General features: G+C 42.7%; 1 protein-coding gene across 1 annotated transcript in view; it reads left to right on the top strand.

Annotated features, from left to right (window-relative positions):
* Positions 1-440: 440 nt before the first annotated feature.
* ISM1 (isthmin 1) overlaps positions 441-24,338 on the top strand; it is a 75,345-nt gene continuing 51,447 nt past the window's right edge. The window contains exon 1 of the mRNA XM_014865867.3: positions 441-614. Coding sequence (XP_014721353.2) covers positions 477-614 — 138 coding nt within the window. The 5' untranslated portion in view covers positions 441-476. The remainder of the gene's footprint in view (positions 615-24,338) is intronic.

Genomic DNA, 24,338 nt, shown 5'->3' with positions numbered 1-24,338 from the left:
CTCCTCTGGCGGCCGCTCCCGCTCCAGCTGCGGCGCCGCGGCCACATCTGGGGCGCCCATGTGCACTCGGGGGCTCGGCTGCGCCCGCCCCGCCGCCGCCCCCGCTGCCCCCTGCCCGCAGGGTGGTCCCTGGCCCGGCCCGGGTCCCGGGCAGCCCCCAGTCCCTGCCGCCGCCGACGCCGGGGCGCGCCGGGGTTTGCTCCGCAGCCGGCTTGGACGCCCCCGGCCCCGCCGTGGCTCCGCCGTGGTGCGGAGGCGGCGGCGGCGGCGGCGGTGGTGGCTCCTGCTCCCCCGGCCCGGCGCGCCCCGCCGCGCCCAGCGCCAGCCCTGCGGGCCCGGGGAGCGGGGCCCCGGCGGGGGCCGAGGCGGGAGCCGCGCTGCCGGGCTCCCGGGCTCCGACTCCTCCTCCCCCGGCGCCACCGCCACCGCCGCCGCCGCCCGCCGCGCCAGGTCCTAAAGCCGCGCGTCTCAAGAGGATGGTGCGCCTGGCGGCCGAGCTGCTGCTGCTGCTGGGGCTGCTGCTGCTCACGCTGCACATCACCGTGCTACGCGGTTCGGGAGCCGCGGACAGGCCAGACGCGGCCGCGGGCAACGCCAGCCGGACCGAGCTGCAGGTGAGTGCGCTGCCGGAGAGGGGCGCGCGTGGCAGCGGGGACGCGGGTGGCGGGGTGCTGAGCTAACGACTGACGGATGCGAGGAGGCGGGTCCCGCGTCCCACCAAAGAGCAACTGTTTTGGCAGCGGTTTTGCCTGGGCAACCTGTCTCAGGCAGAGGCCGAGCAGGGGGATGCGCCTGGGGACTGGCTTCAAGGTCTGGCAGATCCCCTTCTCCAGGTCTGTCACGGGTCAGGTGCCTGGGGGTGCGAGGCTTGGGATGGGCGGAGGAAGTGTGGAGCGTGTAACTGTTTGCTCTGGGGTGCTGCCAGTCTTTGGTTGCCCTTTAGAAGCTGAGTAATGTTGTTCTGGGCGGGGGGAGCAGAAGGAGACTGACTATGGGATGAGATCCCCAAACTAGGTTTGAGAAAAGAACCCGAGTGAGCCTGCCCCTTCAGAGAGCAATGCCAAAGGTCAGGAAATAATTTGTCGAGGAGGATGGCCAGACGTCCTCTCTTCGCCCACGCGGTCCCTGTGCCTCCCGTGTCCTTCCCCAGCCATGCAGAGGGCGCGGAGTCAAGCCACTTGTCATACTTTGGGCTGGAGTTGCCCGGGGCTTTTAAACGTGTAGCAAAGACTTCTTCCTAGCGTTCTGCCCCTGTTGAAGGTCGCCTTAGGAATGGGATTCTGATGATCTGTTCAGCTATGAGACAGGGGAGTAGGTCGCAGCTGGGGAGGGGGTAGCGGGCGTCAGACACAAGGTGAATTCTGGTTTCCGAATAAAGGATTGCCCCGGTAGGGATTTCCTGTCGCTGCCTTGGAAAGCGCGTTTCTTTGGGTTTGAAGGTGTGACAGCTGTCATCTCGGGGCATGGGTAGAAGTCAGCAGGGATTTTCCCAGGAAGCATCGGGAAATTTCTGGCTTCTGAAATCTTCTCTTCAAACCAGCCCCTCTAAAACTCTTCACTCTGCAATGTCGAGATAAGCGTTATTCATTGTTCCCAAAAGGCTTTACAGTCATTGCCCTTGCTAATACATTTTTTACATCTTTATGTCATTTGTAGAGGAAAAACTCTACTGTTAAGGAGAGAAGAATTCACTTAAATACTTCCATAGTGCTCACTATGTGCCACTGTTTTAAATGCTTTACAGACTTTAATTGATTTAATGAGGTACTATACTGTTAATATCCCCCCTTTACAGACACAAAAACTGAGGCAGAGAGGTTAAGAAACTTAGTTCACACATCCCAGATTCTTGATTAATTACACAACATTTTCTCTCTGCCAGGGTGTTTAGACTAAAGCATGGTGATCCTTGCACACAAATACAAACCAGCAATGGAAAAGTATACACCCCAGAATCTCAAGTTCTTTTAAATGTGGGACATTTCTGAAAATGTCCTATCTTTGTGGGGCCCCCTCGTCTCCTTCTGTGGGAAAACAGGTACAGTGACAGACTGACGGGATTCCTTTGGGGAATTGAGTCACCACCATTCTATAGACTGTGGTACACCCACCTGTCTAACACTGTAGGACTAATTCTTAATATCTTCAAGATTTCTGGAAGTCATATTTTAAATATGATGCTTTCTTTCCTCGTGGAATCATGAAAAGCTGTAAAAATGATGTTCTATGGAAAAGTAAATTTGGCAGATTTCTTTATGAGGTGTTTGCTATCATTAGAATAACCTGGGGTTGGCCTTTTCCGCCTGAACAGCAAGGTAATGAGAGAAGCAGCTGGTGGAAGTGGCAACGGCAGAGGGGAAGTGGATTAAATTCTCAGAAAGGCTTTTGACTGAAGAACTGCCCCAAGAGGGCAGAAGAAAATGCTCCCAGGAATATCTTGAGTCCCTAGCAGCTGCTAATCCACCAGCTTCAGCTTATCTGTTAGTAGTGTTTAGTTATTCTATTCACTCAAGGCACTTCATCCAAGTGGAATGATGAGTTTAACAGTTTAGTTCATAATTTTACCCTCTTTTGTAATTTGTTATTATAAAAGTTTTATATTCTTCCTGACTAAAGTTATTTCTTTGGCCCTTTGACTCTCCAAAGGCATTACAATTCAAATGGAGAGAGTATGTTCTGCCAAATGGGGAGGTGTGCAAGAGATATTTATTAGTGTGCCATTTTCAGGTCCCTACAGTGAACCCTAGTAGCAGGTGTATTTGAAAACAAAACTATGGACGCTATATTCTTTCTGTTTACTGGATATTTTTAACTTCTCTTAAACTCCATTTAAATTTGAAGGCGCTGTGATATCTTAAGCTGCTAAAATCATTCTTTGCAACCAGAAAGTTAATCAATCCTTATACTACATTATTTTTGTTGTCATATCTGCTTAAAACATTCTAAAATATGAGGTTGAAGTCAGAAATACACAACGGTAGGTTAATTGACCCAAACTGTAGTATATTTGGGATCATTTAAAAAGAGATACACCTTTATTTAAGATCAAGTGGTTTTGACATTTCAAGGACACCCAATAAAATGGTAGTAAGAATAACAACCATAATAGCTAAGATTTGTCAAGTGCTTTTTATGTGTCAGGCACTGTTCTTAGCACTTTACATATATTAACTGTTTAAATCCTCAGAAAAATCCCATGAATTTGGTGTGATCGTTATCCCTGTCTCACATGAAAAAACTGGGGTTAGGGAACTTGCCCAAGGTTGCCCTCATCGAAGATGCTTAATTTGTTTTTGTTATTTCATAGTGTAAAAATCTTTGAGGAATGTTTGTATTCCAAGTTCTTCGTAAAGTCATCATGCTGACTACGAGAGAGAAAGCCTTTTAACAATTTACATTTTCCAACGTACCTTGACAGTCTTATTGTGCCAAATATGAACACATATATGCATATATACCCACACATTGATACATTACACACACACACGCACACACACACATATATAAACATGATCTAACAAGATTTTTTGGTAGTTTCAGCATACTAGGGGAGATGTTTTTGCGTCTGTAAGTGACTGTCCTGTCCTGTAGATGTGCTGTTATGAGGTGGCAGTAAAATGCTTTGGCACACTATCTCTATTGGTTATGTGGCTCATGAACATAATGATCTTAGTCTTTGTACTGTTTTCAATGCTTTATTTTAAAATATCTAATAAGAAATTGTACAATTTTCTGCAACACCTCCATAGAAATGCACGGAAACATCAACCTTGTTCACTTTTGAATGAAATCTTATCTCCTCTCTGAAATAAGTTTGTCTCCTGTTGATCAGCTACTCAGATTAGTTCTTTCATAGTCTTTAATTGATAATAGTAAGAGAACAACTATATAAAATAAAAGCAGTCTGGAAGACAGAATATCCCAAAATATAGACTCCACAGGCAATAATGATAATGGTGGTATCTCTTTTACTTAAAATTCAAATGAGTGCTTCTCTACTAAATCTCAGCCAGATTCAGAACCATAAATTTCTACAGATTTTAAGTTATAAAGCTAGAATTCATTTAGACAGTGAGATTAAGCACGTATTGTAAAACATCAGATTGATTAGTTTTACAATAACATTAAAGCAAACCACACTCTGATGTGTAATTAAATGTTTTTGTTCTCTATCTCCTAACTAGCATCTTTATGAGTACTTTCCCCATTTTATCCCTCTACTTGCCTTCAATAAAAGAGCTTAGCTTCTTGTACTCACTGCTTCAGATTCAAGAGTTCATCTGAGCTATTTGTACCAGTAGAAGCAAAAGCAACATTTATTTGTACTTAGTACAAGTAAGGTTCCTTACAATGACCCCCATGGGATAGGTAGCATTTATATACCTGTTTCACAGATGAGGAAATTGAGGCCTGAAGAGTTCTGAGTAGCTTTCCCAAGGCCACACAGCTGTGATGGGGCAGGGCCAGGATTCAGACCCAGGCAGGCTGAATGTAGAGCCCAATTTCTTGGTCCAGTCCATCAACAAGTCTCCTCTAGCTCTGACTGAAGTCAACAGCCATTATGTTTCTTGTTTTGTGACTTGCCTGCCCATTTTCCAGACAGGCCATTTGCTCTTATCCCTGGAATTCTTTATAAATTATGAATAACTGTTCCACTTAGCTATTGCTGCATAACAAACCACTCCAAAACTTAGTGGCTTAAAACAACCATTTTATTTGCTCATGAGTTTGTGTGTCAGCAACTTGCTCTGGGCTCAGCTGGGTGGTTCTTCTGCTGATCTCACCTAGGATTACTCATGTGGCTACAGCCTTCTGTTGACTCGATGTGGGCTAGAGGGTCCAAGATGACCTCACTCATATGGCTGATAGTTGGTGCTGGCTGTCACCTAGGCTTTCTTTCCGTATAGTCTTTCATCCTCAAGGAGGCTAGCCTGCATGTTTTTACATGGTGGACTCAGAGCAGCAGAAGTTGCAAGACCTCTTGACCAGCTTGCACAATGTCACTTCAGCTGCATTCTATTGGCCAAACAAATCACTGAGTCTGTTCAGAGTCTAGGGGACAGGAAATAGACTCCTCTTGATGGGAGAACAACAAAGCACCATCGAAAAGGAGCATGTGTACCATGATGGAAGGAATTATTGTGGCAATCGTTGCAAAATATCTACCATGTTGAGCTTTTGTTTCATATACTTTGTAAATGTTTGGACCAACCTTGCACTCATCTTTTAACATCGTTTATGCTGCTTTTGGCCATGCAGAAACTTTCCATTTTAATTGTAATCCACTCTTAATCCTTTCCCTTTATGACTTTTGGTTTGCTTGCCTTACTTAAGAAAGTTTTCCTTAAATAAAGATCATCAACATCTTTGTTCTGAAAGTTTTGTAGGTTATTTGTTGTTTTTTGGAACTGCAATCTACCTTGAAGTTATTTGTGGGTTTAAAGTTTAAGATAAAGATAAAACTTTGGTTTTTGTCCAAGTGAATAGTCACATGTCCTATTATATTTCTTAAATATTCCACTCTATAGTCATTGATACAAAATACCACTTTTATCACATATTAAAGTTTTCCCATATACGTAAGTCTGTTTCTTGACCTTCATTTGTCTATTCATGCACAAACACCACAGTTTCATTTAATGTAGCTTTGTAGTGTGTTTTAATAGTATGTTTATGTTTATTTAAACATATTTATAAGTATATTTAAACATATGTAGTATGTTTAAATGTCTTTCCTTTCATTTTAAAAAAATTTTCTTAGAAATTCTTATAAAGTGTCTTCTTTCAAATAGACTTTATAATTATTTTGTTTAAAAATTGATTGAGATTTTTAATGGGAATTGCTTTATATATGTTTTGGTTAAGTTGGGAAGAATTAAAAATTTTATGATTTTTAATCCTCCTATTCAGGACATGGTAGAGGTATCTATTTCTTGATAGTTTCTATCTATAGATAGATATCTATTTCTTTTATAGTTTTATAGTTTATAGTTTTATAGTTTTCTTCATCTTTTTTTTCACATTTCTTTTTACAAGCTAATTTCTAGGTTTGATTGCTATTGTGGACAGGATTTTATTTTCTGTTATATTCTTCAGTTCGTTAGTTCATTGGGAAAGCTATGCTTAGCAATACATGCTTACAGCTTTCTTGGTGTGTGCATGAGAGCTAGCAATATCCATTTCAGTAGTGCTATCATTATAGTTTCATGGCATGGGTTGTAAAACTTTTCAGTTTTCGTTTTAGTACTTTAATAAGAGTTATCTGTTTCCTATGAGATTATTGGGATTCACTCCTAAAGTCCTCTTGGGCTTGGTACCTCTTTGGTTGAGATCTCTGATTAATATTCTGCATTATTCCATGATCAATAGTCTGTTCAGAAACTATTACTTTTCTTTAGTCAATTTTGATAATTTATGTTTTCCCAGAAAATCATACATTTTAACTGGATTTCAACTTTATCAGCATAAAGTTTGTACATATACAAGCATATTTTGCAAATATTTCATGACTGCATATTCTTTATGATATATGAAGGCTTACATCTCTTTATGAGACCTATCAGATCAAGGTTGTTAATTGTATTATGAAAATTCCTCGTCTTGATTTAGTTATTGTCTACTTATCTGCTGATTACTCGAAGAACTTTTTTTTGAAGTATAATTGACATATGGTATCCTGTTTGTTTTAGGTATACATCATAGTGATGATATTGATATATATTATGAAATGATCACCACGAACTTAACTGCATTCTTACCCAAATGTGGGGGACTGGTCTATTTCTCCTTCTGCTTTACTTATTTACTATTACTTATTTAGAATCCATAGTATTGGACGTAAAATGTCCTTTAGGCGGGTTATAGTCCTATCAGGGTGAAATGTCTTATCTTTTTATTGACTTTTGCCTTGAATATTTTTTGTTGCTTGATAGTAATGTTGCTACTCCTTCTTTATCATTTTTTTTCTTTTGGCATTTGTTGGGTGTCATTTTCCAACCTTTATTTTCAGACTTTCTCTGCCTTTTTTGATTTGTGTCTCTCTTATTAATAACCAATAGCTAAATTTTCTTTTTCCGTGCAAGACATCAATTAATTTAATTCATTTATATTTATTATTATTACTAATAGATTTGAAAACATTTTTCCCATTTTATTTGGTACTTCAAATTTCCATTTTTTTTTGTTTGGTGTCTCAGCCTCCAACTTATTATTTGTTTGACCTTTGAGAAGAAAGTTAGCCTCTTTATCTCTAAATTTCCTTATCTTTAAAATAGACATACAATACCTATTTCCTAATGCTGTAAGGATTAAAATACTGAATACATTCTAGGTGCTTTATTGACTGTGTTCTATCTTGTCCCCCCTCAGAATTTTGAAGACATAATCTAATTTTCTTACAGCATTTCATGTTTCAGTGAAAAGTCTGATGCTATTGCTTTGTAGGTGATTTTTTAAAACCTAGAAGCTTTTAGGATTTTTCTCTTTATTCATAATGTTCAGAAGTTTGGTCAGGTTGTGTTTAGATTTAGGGCTTTAGTTCTGTTCAGCCCTTGGTGGACATTTTTAATCTGAAGCCCAAAGTTTGTCTTCAGCTTGACAAAATTTTTTAAATAATTTCTTTGCTTATTTTTAATATCACTGTACTCTCCTTCTGGAACTCCTATTAGAGTTTGGAACTAATATTGGTATTTCAAGATCTATCTTCCATGTATCTTAATTTTTTCTCTATTTTTATCTATTTGTGTTTTTCCAACAGGTTTTATGTCTTGGTTCAATCTTCCAGCTTTTGAAACCCCTATATTAGGTCCTTCACTCTGTAATAAGTTTCCTGTACTCACCCTTTTTCCCCAACTTCTGTAGCCTCTTCTCTTCTCTTCCTCCCCTCTCCTCCACCTCCTCTTCCTCCTTCATCTTCTCCCTCTCTTTTCATTCTTTAAAGATTTTTTTAAGATGATAACAAATTTACATACAATAAAGTGAATGGATCTTAAGGGTTCAGTTCCACTTTTGACAATTGTATATACCCATGTAGCTATCATCAAAATTAGGTATAGAAAATCCTCATCATCCAGAAGGTCTTCTAGCACACCTTTGCAGGGGTTCATTCCTCGCAGAGGCAACCAATGTCTGACTTTTATCATCATAGATTAGTTTGCCTGTTCTACATCTTCATATACATGGAATCATACTGTATGCATTTTGTGTGTGTGGGGCTTCTTTTGTTCAACATAATATTTTTGAGATTCGTTTATGTTGGAGTGTATATCAGTAGATTTCTCTTTTACTATTGCTGAGTGGTATTCCATTGTATGACCATACCACAATTTGTTTATCCATTCTCCCATTGATGGACATTTGGGTCATTTCCAATGCTTTGGGTATTATGAATAAGACCATGTTAACATTCTTATACAAGGCTTTCTGTAGACATATATTTTCATTTCTTGTGAGTAAATAACTAGCAGTGAAATGGACACAGCCTCTGTTCTCGGTATTATTATGGGAATGCCTCTAGGGAAATTCACTGCATTAGGGAGTTTTCTTTTACTGTCTCAGCTCCGTAGTGTCTCCCTTTCAGTGGGTTACTGTTTATTTCATATCTATCAGAAATCATTCCCTCTTCTGTAGGTGACCCCCTCTCAGCTTTCCACTTCTGTTGTGGACTTATTTTTATATTTCGTCTGCCTTTCCAGTAGAATTTTGAGAGGGAAAAGAAGTAAACAGCAATGCTCACTTCATCACTTTGAACCAAAACACTAGCATTTTGTTTCTTAATTTTATTTTCCTGTATACAAGCCAGAATAAAGTTCTATTATTTGTTCAACCCCTTCATTCATTCCCTTCCAGCCGTGTTCTAAAAGGCATTGATCTTTGTGGCTGGGGAACACCCTGAAAAGTCATGAGAAATATCCATTCAGTAAAGAAAAATCTATTTTTTGTTTTAAAGCCCCCAAGGGAAAGAAACACACACGATCTTCTATATGTCATACTGTTTGTTTGTTTGTTTGTTTGTTTGTTTGTTTTTGGTGAGGAAGATTGGCCCTGAGCTAACATCTGTGCCAATCGTCCTCTATTTTGTACATGGGGCACCACCACAGCATGGCTTGATGGGTGGTGTGTAGGTCCACACCCAGGATCGAACCTGCGAACCCCAGGCTGCCAAAGTAGAGCACGTGAACTTAACCACTACACCACTGGGCCGGCCCCACGAGTATTTTTTAAACAACCTTTAATGTAAGAACATCCTTCCTCTGGTGTATCCTTTAAGTCTTTTATGCTGTGTTTTAATTTCATATTTGCTTTTTTCTTCCCAATATTCATGAGTAGGTGACTGCCTTCTTTCAAGAAACATCTCATGCAGGCCTTGAAGATTATTATTTAGTAGTTCCCCTGTCTTCTCCAGATTCGGTTATCTCAGTTTCTTTAACTTGTCTTCATTGGTCTTATTTTACAATGTTTGAATGGTTTCTGTGGTTCTCTTGTTTCTCTCTCATCTTCTGAAAACATCTTTCTTCTGTAATCCTTGGCTCAGGATTTTATGATTTATAAAGAAATGGATGGCAATGAAGCCTATTTCTTCAGTGACAGCTAAGTGTGTCCCTCTGTCCATATTCATCTCCCAAAAGACAGAAGATTATTTAGGGATGGGATAGCGGTGTCAGTTTGATGCCCAGGACTATACATAATGAGTTTTAAGAAACCGGAATGGAGTGTGTTATTGAAAAAAAATCTCATTTGGCATTTTATTTAAACCTTGTCTGTATCTATACTTCCCTTCCATATGAACTTCATAAGAAGCCATGAACATAAAAGACACAAAGGTTAATTTGTTTCTTTCTGTGGCACCTCAATCCAGAGGTTAGTGGGATGCCAGGCTAATAAATCCACCATGCTTGTGCCAAGCATTCCTCTTGGGACTAAGCACTTGTTGCCCACTGTGGTCTCTGACTTGTTAGCATAACCTATGGCTCATTCCCTTCTCTGCCTTCTTTCTCCTTCCATGACCAGAGTTTCCTAGGGTCATGTCCCATGTATACTGCTTGCTCTTTGTCTCTGGATTTGCTTCTGGGAGAACTCAAACTAAACAAAGCACTACTCAAACGTTAGTCAAGGGGATAGCGACCACTTCTCTAGGTAGCGACGGTGTAGGAAAGGTACAAGGCAGCGTTTCCCTGAGGCACCTGCCGCTTCTTACTGTCTTAACAAAGATGAAGTCTGTTAGCCTCAGAAATGGGTGCTGCAGTGGACAGCAACAGAGTCAAGCTATGCCATGCTCTCCCAGAGCAGCTGGGAAGAGGAGGATTCCAAAATGGTAGGAATGGGAAAAGTTAAGCCTAGGCAAATTCCTGGTTTTTAGAGAGGTAACCGGTCATTTTTCTCCAGTGACCCTGATCCCATACTTGTTTGCTGTTTTAGGTGGGAGGATGAGTGACAATAGGAAGTCCTCAAAGGTGTGTGGAATTGTCATCCAATGCCTGAAAAAGGCAGAGGCCAAGAGCCTCCATAAATATAGCTTCGCCTCAGCTCCCCAAGCACAGACCAGCATATGTCACTGGAAAGTTGTTTCTGTAAACTGAGTAGAAGTAAAAACAGCAGGTTAGCTACACTTTCTTCCTGTTGGCCTGACCCATGCACATTTTACTAAACCAAGTCATCTTGCACAGAGCACTGTTTGTGGCTGATGTACCTCTGTAAGAGAGAAACTGCCTTATACCCCTGGAAGGGACAGTGCTGCAGGGGCGATGGAATAGGAAAGTTCTCTCTTCAAGTTTGGGGCCCTGGGCTGCCAGGCTCACACTTTGGGACACCCAAGTCCCCAGATGTTCAACAGCAGGGACCTGGAAAAGGCGAGTAGACTTTGAATGCAATAGGCCACTAACTGCTGGACACCACATCTCTGTTGTTAAAAATAATGAGGAGTGGCCAGAATCTATATGGAGGATGCAGGGAAGCTGCGAATGAAGTCATAACCTGCCCAGGTATTAACTTACTCCCACAGGCATCCAGATAGAATGTTCATGCCAATGCCAATGAAACAAATAAGAAACATGGCTTGGCTCCCAGCCATACCTCGGAGATACCGATGCAGAGAGAATGAGGGGGAAAGTGGCAGTTGTGTTATTATTTTTTTAAATATAGCTTTATTGAGGTGTAACTGACATACAGTGAACTACACAGACAAGTTTTGGCACCTGTGGAACCATCACCACCATCAAAGATGATGAATAAATCCACCATCTCCAAAAGTTTCCTCGTGCTCCTTTGTGATTCCTCTCTCATTCTAGCAATCCCCGGGTCACCATTACTCTGCCTTCTGTCACTGTAGATTAGTTTTTACATTCCCTAGACTTTTATATAAGTGGAATCATACAGAATGTACAGTATTATACTCTATGGCTTCTTTGTTCACCATAATGATTTTGATTAATCCATGTTGTTTTGTATGTAAAGAGTTTATTCCTTTTTACTGCCAGTTAGTATTCCATTGTATGAATATACAACATGCTTATTCCTTTACCCATTGAAGGACATTTAGGTTGTTTCCAATTTGGGCCTATTAAAATAAAGATGCTATGAACATTTGGGTATAAGTCTTTGCATGAACATATGCTTTCGTTTCTCTTCTCTAACTACTTAGAAGCAGAGTGGCTGGGTTGTATGGTAAGTGTATGTTTAGCTTATTAGGAAATTGTGGCAATATTTTTAAGGCATTCACGTAATATGTTTAGGATCTGCAACAATCCCAAGGATGCCTTTGGAAAACTTAAAAGAATTTGGAAACTGAGTCCCAGGATGATATTTTCCTACAGTTAAAACATAGGTGTGTGATCTACAATATATTGTGAAAAACCCAAGGGAGGACAGAAGATGCTGTCTCCGTGGAAAGAATTCTCCTATCTTTTCAGGATCCCCAAAGTACAAAAGTTTCATGGTGCTCAATTCTCCAGGTGATGGTGGTGATGATGGTGGTGGTCACGGTGGTGGTAGAAGGAAGTTAGATGTTGGACAAGAAAACAGGGTTGGAAAAGTGTACCAATAGATGACTCAGCTTCATCTGTAAGCTGCTGTCCAGTGCTCCCTTCATCTTCTTGTCCCCATGCCCTGCCTGACTGGAAATTAAGAAAACCAGAAATAGATTTTGTATCTCCTGCCTGGGGACTCAACTACATTGTGACTTGGAAATCTGGCATTGGTTATAAGCCCAAAATGAATTGGAAGCCAGGTTTATTCCTGGGAACCTTCCAATTCCAGGAAGTAAAAGGGCAAAAATAAGAAAGGGCAGATCTCGTTAGATGTTTCTAATCCTTAGCCCAGGAAATGGGCTGAGGAAACTTTAACATGGGCTGACCTCCTGGCCATGCCGGACATTAGGAGAGGGCGGATTATTAGAAACCCACACAGGATTCTCATTGGAGAGAAAGACGATCCTCCCCTTACACACGAGGTGGCCCATCCACTGCCCTGATATTCACCAGGTGCAGTCGTGGCCCAGAGATACAGATGAGAAGCTCGAGAGGACTTCTTAGCCCGGGCACCCAGAGTGTGGTCTGTGGAGCAGCAGCATAGCATTTCCTGGGAGCTTGGTAGAAAATAAGAATCTCAGGTCCCACTCAGAACTACTGAGTCAGGATCTGCATTTTACCAAGGGGCCCAGGTTAATCATATGCACATTACAATTTGAGAAGCACTGATCTAGATGCATGCTTTTCTTGCAAGTTGCAAGTTCCAGAAAGCCCTCAGTACAGGTCAGGTATTATTCAGTGACTGACCAGTTAGGCTGCACAACAAACTACCCCAAAAGTCAGTGGCCTGCAACAGTAAGCATGTATTCTCATGCTCTGGTCAGCTGTGGGATCAGCAGATCTAGACTGGCTTGGCTCCAAGCTGTGGATTAGGTCTGGGTTTCTTCCGTGCATTTCCCATTCTTCTGCAACCAGCAGGCTACCTGCCACACATTTATCTCATGGGGATAAAAAAGTGCAGAAAGACAAAGACAAGCCCAGATGCACAAGCACACTTGGATCACAGCTTGGATCACAGCTGTTGGCATCCTGTCAGCAAAAAGTCCCAAGACCCAACAGAGGGCCCAAAGGCATGGGCTTTGGATTTGTGTCAATTCCACTTCTGCTTCTCACTTTCGTGTGTGCCCTTAGACAGCAGTCTCACACTTCTCTGTGCCTCTGTGTCCTGTTGAGTAAAGTGGGATAGTAATAGCTACATCACAGGAAGGTTGTGTTCTGTAAGGACTGTCCTTGGTGCATAGGAATGGTTTAACTCGTGGGTGTTGGTATTACACAGCTGTGTGACCTTGGGCGAGTTGCTTCAACTCTCTGCATTTTATTTTCCTTAGCTAAGAATAGACATCCCAGTGGGATAATTCTACTATTTTTTGAACTTAATTTTCGAAACTGATGAGGATGATGATGCTGATACCAAAGCTATCATCGGGCATTTATTCTGAGCCAGGCACTGCTGTAGGGACTTTATATGTATTTACTCCTTTAATTCTCATAACAGTCCAATGGGGATTATCTCCATTTTGCAGTTGAAGAAACTGAGGCAGAGCAATGTCAGGAAATCAGCGTTTGGCATCTGTGTGTTCTGAGTCCCTCATGTGGAGGGAAACTTCACAGAACTGATGCAGTGCAGGCTGGCTCCATGTGGCTGACACACAATTCTGCCTCATGCTTCTGAAAAGGCTGTTCTTGGCTGCTTCTCGCATGTGGAAGAAGGAAAGGAAAGAGCAGCGGGAGCTCAAGAGAAGAGACTGGGGAAGCAGCTGGCCTCCTGCTTAAACAGTCTCCTGCCTACCCCGCCCGCCATGCAGCCATGTCCCGGGAAGCAGATACCAGATGGATATGCTGCACATTTCCAATGGGACCCAGCCATCACCTAGGAGTTTGTTGTGGAGTTGCTCAGCCTGACTCTGGGCCAGAGTTGGGCCGAGGAGAAGGGTGAGGCCCAAAGGCACCTGCCTCTGAGAAGTGAGTGCTGTAAAAAGCCCTGGATTGCTCTGCCGGCACAGGATTCCACCCACCAAAGATTGTTTCTGAGTCAAGACGTTCACGTCAATCTCTTCCCGTCTTCCTTCTGAATGGTCTCCGTTGTGCAGTTTCTCTGCTTAAATATCATGTGCTCCATGGTAGAGATGGAGCTGTGCCTGCAAATATGTTATTCATCACTCACAGAGCTTTAACAATTTAAGCCTGCAGCCGCTTTCCCTGACAGAGGGGCACCCTTTCCTACCTTCCTTTCCCAGTCGTAACAAGAGACACAGGACATGGTTGGAGACAGGAGTTCTGCAAGCTCTGTGAGTTGTATATCCTGCTTTTTAATTATTGTTGCTGGCCAGAAGAATCTCTTCTTTGTGACTAATCAGATTTTCCCTTTCCTCAGTGTGTCACACAGTCCATCTCCTCAAGGTCATCTTCCTAGGAACAAGTGATCAGAGTTTTGAAGATGTTTCCCATAGTTGAGAGTGGCATCATATTTCCTTTTTTTTAGTTATGGCATTACATTGGTAATATCTAATCAGCTTGTGGGCCACTCTGGTTCCAGATCTTTTTCTGTTATACTTCCTAAGTCCCTGACTGCGTTGCATCCCCAGTGAATTTTATCTTCTGTATCGTTTTTGATAGGCTGTGACTCAACTTCAGGTATGCTCTACAGTGCCCTCTCTCTTCTTCCTTCGCACCCCAGATGATGAGTAAGGACCAGTCTCATTTCAACTGTCTTAATAGCCTATTAATTTGGTGATTGTCACAGAACTGAGCACTGACTAAAACACTGGCTACACAACTAAAATGGAAAGGAAAAAATAACTTTTAAAATAACTATGTGAACACTAAAAACGTGAAATCACTGTATTATCCCACCAGACTGGCAAAATAAAATTTTTTTTAAAAAAACTGAAGATACCAAGTGTTGATGAGAATGTAGAACACCTATTGGAAATGTGAACTGATATAAACACTTTGAAAAATCATTTTTCCAAAGTAACTACTAAAACAGAATATATACATACTCTCTGACTCAGCAATCCCACCCTGGGTTTATACCCAACAGAAATGTGTTATTAATGCACTCAAAGACCTGAAAAAGAATGCTGATAGCAGCACTATTTAAAATAGCTCCAAGGGGCAGGGCCTGTGGCCAAGTGGTTAAGTTCACACTCTTGGCTTTGGTGGCCCGGGGTTTCACCAATTCAGATCCTGGGCATGGACCTAGCACCAAGCATCAAGCCATGCTGAGGTGGCATCCCACATAGCAGAGCCAGAAGGACCTACAACTAGAATATACAACTATGTACTGGGGGGCTTTCAGGAGAAGAGGAAAAAAAAATAACCCCAAACTGGAAATGGCAGAAATGCACATCAACAATAGAATGGATAATAATAATGGTAAGTGTCCACGCTGGGAATGAGCAAGCGACAACTATACACAACATGTACAACTTTACATATGTAATGTTGAGTGAAAGAAGCCAGGCACAAATGAGTACATGCCAGATAATTCTGTTTATGTAAAGTTCATAACCAGGAAAAACTAATCTATGCTGTTGGAAGAGAGGACGCTGGTTACCCTTGTCAAGGAAGTAACTAGAAGGGAATTCAAAGGGACCATCTGTGGCTCTAGTAACGTTCTGTATCTTGATCTGAGTGTTGGTTACACAGGTATGTTCAGTTTGCGAAATCCCGCTGAGCTGTATAGTTATATATGTGCATTTTTCCGTATGTATATCATACTTCAATTAAAAATACAGTGAAGAATGCAGGAAGCAGGGTAGATAGTGAAGAAGAAATGGCCGTTTTTCACTGGGAAAGGCAACCCCCAGACCCGGAGCCCCCTCTCTGTGCTCCCTGATGTGTGCTACCCTGCAGACTGGTCTCCCGGTTTTAATGCATATGGACCACTTTCAGTGTTACGGGGATCCTCCTGTGCCTCCGTGGCCCAGTGCTATTGTTACGACATCAAAGACCAACTGCTGGCTAAGATACAGTCCATATGAAAAGAGTGACCAGCAAATTTACTGCTTGACTTCATTCCCTTTAAATGGAACTGGCCCCATGGTCCTCTTTCAAAGCTCAATTGTGGACATATATCTTCTTTATAGGACATCGTGTACAATAAAGAGAAGCAATAACTTAAAATTTTGAAAAAAAGAATACCTTTGAGAGCGCTGTGAGATGAGCATTCCATCACGGTGGTTACATGTCCCAAACACTCCTAAAAGTCTAGCCAGTGCTCTGAGAGCCTTCTATTCAACAGGCTGACTTTTTTGGACTAACTGAGTTATATTTTCATGTTCCAATCCTTTCCCTAGGCCCTGCAAGATCTTGGGAAAGTCATTAATGAGAGGCAATCTACTTCCAACCAGAGAGCCACTTCACTGAAGTCAGGCAAAATAGCAAAGTTCATATCGCATTACTCATTAACTCATTTGGAGTTGCCCTTTGTGGAGTAATCATTTATTGAGGACAGAGGCCAAACTAAGCTCCTGGATCATTTATATGCATTTCCCCAATATCCACATGGAATCCACAGCATTCCTTCACACAGCCCTGGAAATCTCAGGGAGTTATTAGCATTTATAGATACTAGAACTGGGTGAGGAAAGAACAGAGTCGTTTTTATGAGTATCAGAAAATGAAGAAACTTATTACTTTTCTAAGAGGGAAAACAGTTCTGCAGTATACAAGTAAAATTACTTATAACATAAAGGACATCTTGGGTTTAACTGGGAGTCTGACCCAGGTGGTGGAGGAGGAGGCATCTGCAATCAAAATTAACAGCCTGCTCAAAACCGAACAATCCAGAATGATCCTTTCAATATGCAGTCACTTATTACAGCAGTGAATCAGCCCACAGGGGATAAAACATTTTCAGGAATGGCCAAGCCATCCTGGCTTGTAGCTTCCACTTCTGTTTAATCCATTACTCTCAAAAAGGTTCCGCACTCCACACTTTGCTGGGAAAAGGCTGACTACTGAATAGATCCTGTCCTTTCTGCTGTCTTCACTGACACGTTCAGGAAGACACACCTCCCACGTGAAACGACTGTGATTGTCCTGCTGAGATTTTGATGGAGGCAAAACACTCAGTTCAGAAAACACCTATGAAATGAGATCAATCTCACCTATAAATGAGAATAAGCATGGACTGGAAGAAACTAGAAATATTTGGAGAGGCGGTGGAATCCCAAGGAGAATGACTCTATATGTCGAGAAGCAGGTGGAAACAATGAGTTGGGCTCTTCAGAAGGTACCTGTGGCAGACAGCTTTTCTGTTCCAAGTTCACCCCGCTGGCTTCAGTACTCTGAAGCTCAGTCCAATTCAGTTTCGTGCCCCACATGGTTCTTTCACTGCTTATTCTCCAAGGCCTAGGACCAATGCTAAGCTCTGGGATAACCCAAAAATGAACATCACTGTTCTTGGCTTTAAATTTGCTCATAAATGGGGAAAGGAGAGAAGAAGAGAAGGGAAGTGGGCCTGACAGACCCAACAAACTCAACTACAGAATGATGTGGCCCCAGATAATGGAAGAATTGTGTACCATGGGGCCAAGAAGAGCAGCTTCCTAATGTGAATGAAGGACAGGGATGTGAACAGAGAGGAAAACAAAGAGACAGAATCATAGCTTCCAAGAGCTACCCTCTAATTAAGGAGGCTACTTCTTTTCTCTGGGTCTCTGAATGATTGTCCAAGATTGCTCGAACCATTAACTCAATTTACTTTACTTTGAGGGTCCCTGTATGTGTCCGTTGTTCCTTTGGCTGGAGTTTTTCCTGCCACATAGGATGTGATGTAAATAGAGGCAGGTTGGAAACCTGCCAGTGAGATGGAGCCTGCCTGGATGGCAGGAGCTGTCTGCAGGCTACATGGACTCCCTTTAATAGGAAAACTCAGCACCCACAAAATCTCAAGTGTTCAGCCTGGAGCAAAATCAGGGGACTGTCTGCAGGCTCCCCTTTGAGATGCAAGGAAAGGTAGATGCTGCAGGAGATTTGCTATGGCAGTGCCCCTGGGAGGTTCTTTGTCTTGGTCCCGACGATCTAAGTGGAGTGCCTTTTGTGTCATCAGGATACACAGGTGCATGACAGGTGCTCATGTACACAGGAGTCACTGCCCATGGCTGTAGGCATGGTCACTACCCTTCACACTGGGTTGAAGCAGGCTTCTAACCTCTCCACTACCCTGCGAGCATCATGAGGTGCTCTGCTTAAAAGGCAGGTTGTAGACACTCACCAAATCTTAGAATTTTGTTGTTGGAAAGAATCTTGGAAAACTGAGCCCCAACTTTTCATTTCATAGATGAGGAATCCCAAGCCCAGAGAAATGAAAGGACTTGCCCAAAACCATGCTACTCATTCCAGGTTGATAAGACTGAGCCAGTAGAAAGGGAGAAATTGATGATCCCAGATTGAGAGAGGAGGACTGAAGAGTAAATTCCTCAAGAAGACAAGAGCCTAAGTGTGGGAAAGGGCCTTTGATGGAAGCAGAGATGATTGTTCCATGTCGTAGTTGGGAAGAGGAAGAAGGTGAGCTATGCAGATGGCAGTGTGGATATAGTTGTGGGAACATAAGAGGTACCATCCGATGGATGACTCCTGTTCCTTCAGTGAAATATGCAGTGAGGACAATGGAGAAGAGTAGGAGATTTGAAGAGAGAAGATGTGAAATAGCCCTCTTGGATACAGGAGAAGGCGAGATTGTGAGGAAAAGGCAGTTGATTCTGGAACAGTGCTGAGTATTCATCTGAGGTTTGAGAATATGAATCTAAAATGGAGCAAGTTTTTATTTTTCCCATCACCCACCTGCTTGGCTACCAATCTAGAGAAGTTGGATCATAGAACTCAACCAGAACTGAGGTTTTGCCAGTGAAATAGATCAGAGGGAGAGAAAGAAGCAAGGAGAGTTGAGGGGAGTTGCAAAGGAATGGTTATAATAAGGCAACATGGGCTGAATAAGAAGGAAAGTAAAAGGAAGGGAAAGCTGAAGGGTGGTGAGAAAGTGGTAGTGGACTGGAGATCTCAATGAGTTTGAAAACTGGGGAAATGAGATAACAGGACAGGAAGTGTCCTTGTGTAGAAGATTTTCTAACAAAAGGTCTAGGACAGAGGGTAGCTTAAGCGCAGTGGAGGAAAAGGTTGGTGGTGGTGAGGAGGTCAAGGAGCTGGGAAGGCCATCTACATGGATGTTGAAGTCACTCAATTAGGATAACAGAAGTTGGTGAGGAAGACTGAACCAGAAGCTTAAATTTTCAGTGAATGAGGGAGAATGACCAGAAGCTCCATGTAGAAGTTGGACACCCATCATCCTGAAAGGAGCAGGGTTTGTTTGTTTATTTTTGTTTTTGTTTTTCAGGAAGAAGGGGAAGAAATGGAAGTAGCTATAGCGACCAGGAGGAGATCAAAGGGATATTCAGAGAAGAGATTGAAAATGAGAGGAGTTTGCTTGTCATGGAGTGAAAGTCCTAGAAAGTCCAGTAGGAGAAGGGTTTGGGAGGGTGGAAGGGGACAGCTTGTGTCTGATTAAGAGATGTTCAGAGCAGTGTGGGGTGGACAGCCTATGGGCATGGAAGATCTCTGAAGGCAGCTAGAGCAACCATGATGGGAATGGTCTTGAGCTTCTCTTGAATGGAGGTGACACCCTTTGCCCAGTGCCATGGTGGCCTCTGGGGTCTCATTTCTATGATTAATTGGGTTGGTATAAAGGCATCAGGTGAGGGGTAGGGGTTACTTAGGCCTCACAACGTGGGGTTGGCAGCCATAGCCTGAGGCATCAGCTCTCTTAGTGTTCATGTGTGGAGTGGTGGAAGCTGGTAGTTCCACAGATCTCACTTGATTTGACCTACCTGTTTTTGTCAAACACTTACACGGCACTCACTATGAGACAAATACTGTTCTAAGGATTTGACTAATATTAATGTGTTTAATCCTCAAAACAACACCACAGGGTAAGCACTATTATTATCCCTATTTTACAAAATAAGGTTAAGTAACTTGTCCAAGTCACACAGTTAGTAGAGGTAGAGGCAGGATTTGAATCTTGGCTGTCTGGATCCCAGAGCCTACGCTTTCAATCACTATGACCTCTGTGGCAAGGAGCAAAAGTTCCTTTTCCATTGTCAGAAAGAGCTGTTTCCCTGAGAGTCAGAAGATGTGACTTTGAGTCCCCAGTCTGCCACTAACTGGCTGTGACCTTGGGCACAACATTTAACTTCTGTCACCCTCAGCTTTCTTAGTGCTCAGTTCCATGCAGTCATTCAGGGACCCAGGCTGGTGGAGGCTCTGATGTCCTCTTAACAGTCCCAGCCTAGAAGGGACACATATCACTTCTGCTCGTATCGATCATACCTTGATGCAAGGGGGCTGGGAAATGCATTCCCTGGCTGGGGAGCTGCCTCCACTTTGGAGCAGGGCACATATTTTCAGAGGACAGCCAGCCCCCTCTGCTTTGTTACTCAGTGCAGCTCATGCTTTCAGGACTCTGTGTGTGCACTTCTGTGTAGCCCACTTGGGCCTGTGCTCTCAGCTCTTTGTCTTCTTCCTGCCTCATCTCTAAGAGTCTCTTATTGTGTGAGCAATGACTGACCACCTGAATGCCATTAACTGCCATGCAGCCCGTCCCTTCTCAGAATGCAAGACATGAGTCAAGAAAAAACAGTCCTTCCCGAGTGCCAAAACTCAGACAAAATTAAGCATGCCAAGAATTTCAAGCCATATTCATCACTTCTAAGCAGCTATTTGCAGTGTGAATATTTATTTGCAGATACTAATCAGCAAAATATAGTTTGTGGAAGGATTGTTATAACTCATTTGATAGGGAATACAGGACTTAAAGGTTCACAGTATTTCTGCGGTTAAAGTAGCAGGTACACAATTTCCCTGAGATAGATATTTGAAGGGAAGATGGACTTACTTTCTCAATTATCCAGATAATGTGTTTGCTTTAGTGGAATGGAGATAAGCCTCAATGCTCATGGTATTTGCAGAAGGGCCTGTTCATCTATTACCCAAGCTGCAATGGAGGAGGTGCTGATCCATCTGCAGGTGAGAGAGAGAGCCCGTTAGCAGTTTAGAATGGTAATACTTACAGATGAACCCAGAGTGCTTTGCTGTCTTCTCCTTCACTCACAGACAGACAAGGTAAACTCAAGCACAGAGAAAATTTGCCTCAATCTTGGACTAAATACGGAAGTCTTCTTGCACTTTCAAAGACTGAAAGGTCTACAGGAGCGGGAGACTCAATTCAGGAGAGTTCATCTCTGGCTGGTTTGCAGGTGGCAGTCCTCACCACTAGGTGACCACCAGTCTCATGGAGGTGTCAAGCTCAAGGACAGAGGCTCAGTTTCCCACTACTGTGGAAGATGTCATATGAAAAAACCCAGCCTCAGCTAGTAAAAACTGTGTGGTTACTTATTTGGACATTACACGTCAAGTCCTACAGGTTACGTGGTCGGACAGTTTTGTAATTTGTTTTTCTCACAGCAAGAAGACCAGTGAAAAGAATTTATTGACAAGTAATCACGTTTCATATAAAACATATTTAAAAGGTTTAGCATGGAGGTTTATTCCACACTTCACAGGAATGGTATTAGCTTTGCTAGATACCTCCATACTTCAAACATAAATGAAGAGATAATGTGGTTTCTTAAAAGTCCCTTGGCCACGTTTCCTGTTAACTGTCACTCCAGTATTTTGGTGCTGCTAATGTGTTTGTGGGGTGAGTCATTTTATGTTGAGGGGAGATTTCCCCCTTCCTAGGCTCCTAAAGACAAACTACCAGTGCGAAATCAAAAGAGGTAAGATGTGTAAAAAGGAAAGGTGTGTTTCACCTATGTGTCAGATTCAGAAGCATCTGCCTTGCCTGGTGTGTATGGCATTAATTTCCTGCCGGTATTCAATTGGAATCCCCCCCTGAGTCGCTCGAAATTGAAAATCAAGTCATATTTCTTTAATCAGCTTTAGGAAACAGTGAAAGAAATGGGTAGTGGAGAGGTTTCTTTTATGAAAAGTTTCTGAAATCCACAAAGCCTAGAAAAAAAGAGTAGGCACCACGTTGGGCCATGAGTCTGGGATTTTAATCTCAAAGAGCATTTGTGCCCCACCATCTCCATGTCAGTTCAGTATCTTCCTCCCTATGTTAGTTATCTCTTGTTCTAAAATCCAGCAGCTTAAAAAACAGAATTTTATTATTTTAGAATTTCCTTGGATCAGGAATTCAGGCACAGCTCACCTGGGCACCTCCGGTCCAGGGTCTCTCACAGGCTGCAATGGAGTTTATCAGACAATATCGCAGTCTTCTCAAGGCATGGCTGGAGGAGAACTGGCTTCCAGGTTCACTCGCTTGATTATTGGCAAGATTCAGTTTCTCACAGGCTGTTAGCTGGAGGGGACCCAAAGCTCCTTGCCATGTGGGCCTCTTCATGGGGCAGCTCAAATATGGCAGCTGGCTTCATCAGAGCAAACAAGCAAGTGAAGCCAGAAAGAAAATCCACGGTCTTTTGTAACCTAATCTCAGCGACAGCTCATCACTTTTGCCTTATTCTGTTTGTTAGAAGTGAGTTGCTTGCTCCATCCCACACTCAAGGGAAGGGGATTGCACAAAGGTGTGAATTCCAGAGATGGGACCACTGAGGGCCCTTTCAGAAGCTGCCTACCGTACTCTCCTCTGCATGTATGTAGGTACTTACCCATCCCTATTTATCCCATTGGTGACAATTCCCCTTCACTCTCTGGTGTGGCGACCTGGGTCCTCACTTTCCTAGATCTCCTGAATTTTGATTCTAGTGTCTCTCTTCTCATGTCCATTCAACATATAATCCTCAGATTCAGCTTCTTAAAAATTGTTGCCCTCCCCTGCTTAAGATCTTCTAATAGTTCCCCCGTTCCTTGCCTCAAAACAGGTATCAAGGAACTGCGTATCTGGAATCAATCAACTTTTCTTGCCCTTTGTTTTATAGGCTGTATTTGCAGCCAAATTGGACTCTGACTAGTCCTTGTGCCTTCCTCATGCTCTTTTGCCTTTCTTCTCAGTCCGTTCCCTTGGCTAAAACTGCCTTTCTCTCTCTCTCCAGCTACAAAAATTCTGGACAAGCTGCAAAAGCTTTTCTGTGAACTCTTGAGGTGGAAATGGGCTCATTTCTAAACCCTATAGCATTGTACATCCATTAAGTGATGATTACATTCTTCCTCATATATAATTACCTGGGGGCATGAAACATCCCTAGTCCCTAGTCTGCCTGCTGAAATAGAGTACGTACGGGTCTTGAGAGCAGGAATAGCAGCTTGCTTCTCTTTTATACAACCCCTCCCCCCGCCCCCCCACGTGTGGTGTGGCCCCTCACTTATAGCACGTGTTCAGTAAAGCACGTGTCGCTATGTTGGTGAGTGTTGCGCTTTCCAAAATGCCTTTGCTACACTGGGGGAGACAGAGCAGATATTATTTTCATTTTATAGATGAGGAAGCTGAGACCCAGAAAGTTTACCAGCTTTCTGACAGCAGACAGTGGCAGAGCCCTGACTCAATGCCTCAGTCCAAGGCGTCATACACCCTGCCCTATAAGAAGGAAGTGACCAGATGGGCTTCTCCATTCATGTCTGGTTTTTTTCTTTTAAATGTAAACCCACTTCACTTGACCTGATTTTTTAATGAAGTGATTCACAGTCACTCAACAACCCCTGCATTATAATAAATGTTCTACTCTTTGATTTTTTTTTTTTTTTAACCATTCCAGGGCAAAGGAGGGAGTAGATCAGAAATTTTTTAAAAAAATAAATAAAAGACTGTCAGGAGCAGGAGGAGAGCCTGGATCTGCAATTTCTTGTTCTTCTGTGCATTAACCTTTTCAACTTACCTGAAAAAGCAGCATTAGGAAACATCGTGTTTTGAAATGTCACTTTGCATGTCTCTTGCTGTCCCCTAATTCACTTTTGACCATGTGATGAAGTAAGTTATCATGCAGCTTGTGGCCTGTACAGGTCAAAAGAGTTCTGGTCACCTGAGCCACCTTTGCCAGATGCCTTGGCTGGAACCACAGGTATTTCTGTTAGGAAAGTGGTGTGTGTCTGTGTATGTGTCTGTAGATGTGTGTACGTATCTCCGTGTCTGTCTAAGTGTTTGCGTGTGTGGGAGGAGGAGCAATTTAAAAGGGAGACTTAGGCATAAAGGATAATTATTTCTCAAAATCACTGTCCAGACCTCTGTGGGCAATATTCTGAATTCAAAATGACTTTCAGCCAAGTCATGTTTGCACCTGGGAACTGTGAAAAGTATTGAAAGCTTCATAAAGGAGATGAAACTTGACCACGACAGGAAGTGACTTACAGCCCCAG

The sequence above is a fragment of the Equus asinus genome, chromosome 15 (genome assembly GCF_041296235.1).
Source record: "Equus asinus isolate D_3611 breed Donkey chromosome 15, EquAss-T2T_v2, whole genome shotgun sequence".
NCBI lineage: Eukaryota > Metazoa > Chordata > Mammalia > Perissodactyla > Equidae > Equus > Equus asinus.
This window is presented reverse-complemented; position numbering and strand designations above follow the sequence as displayed.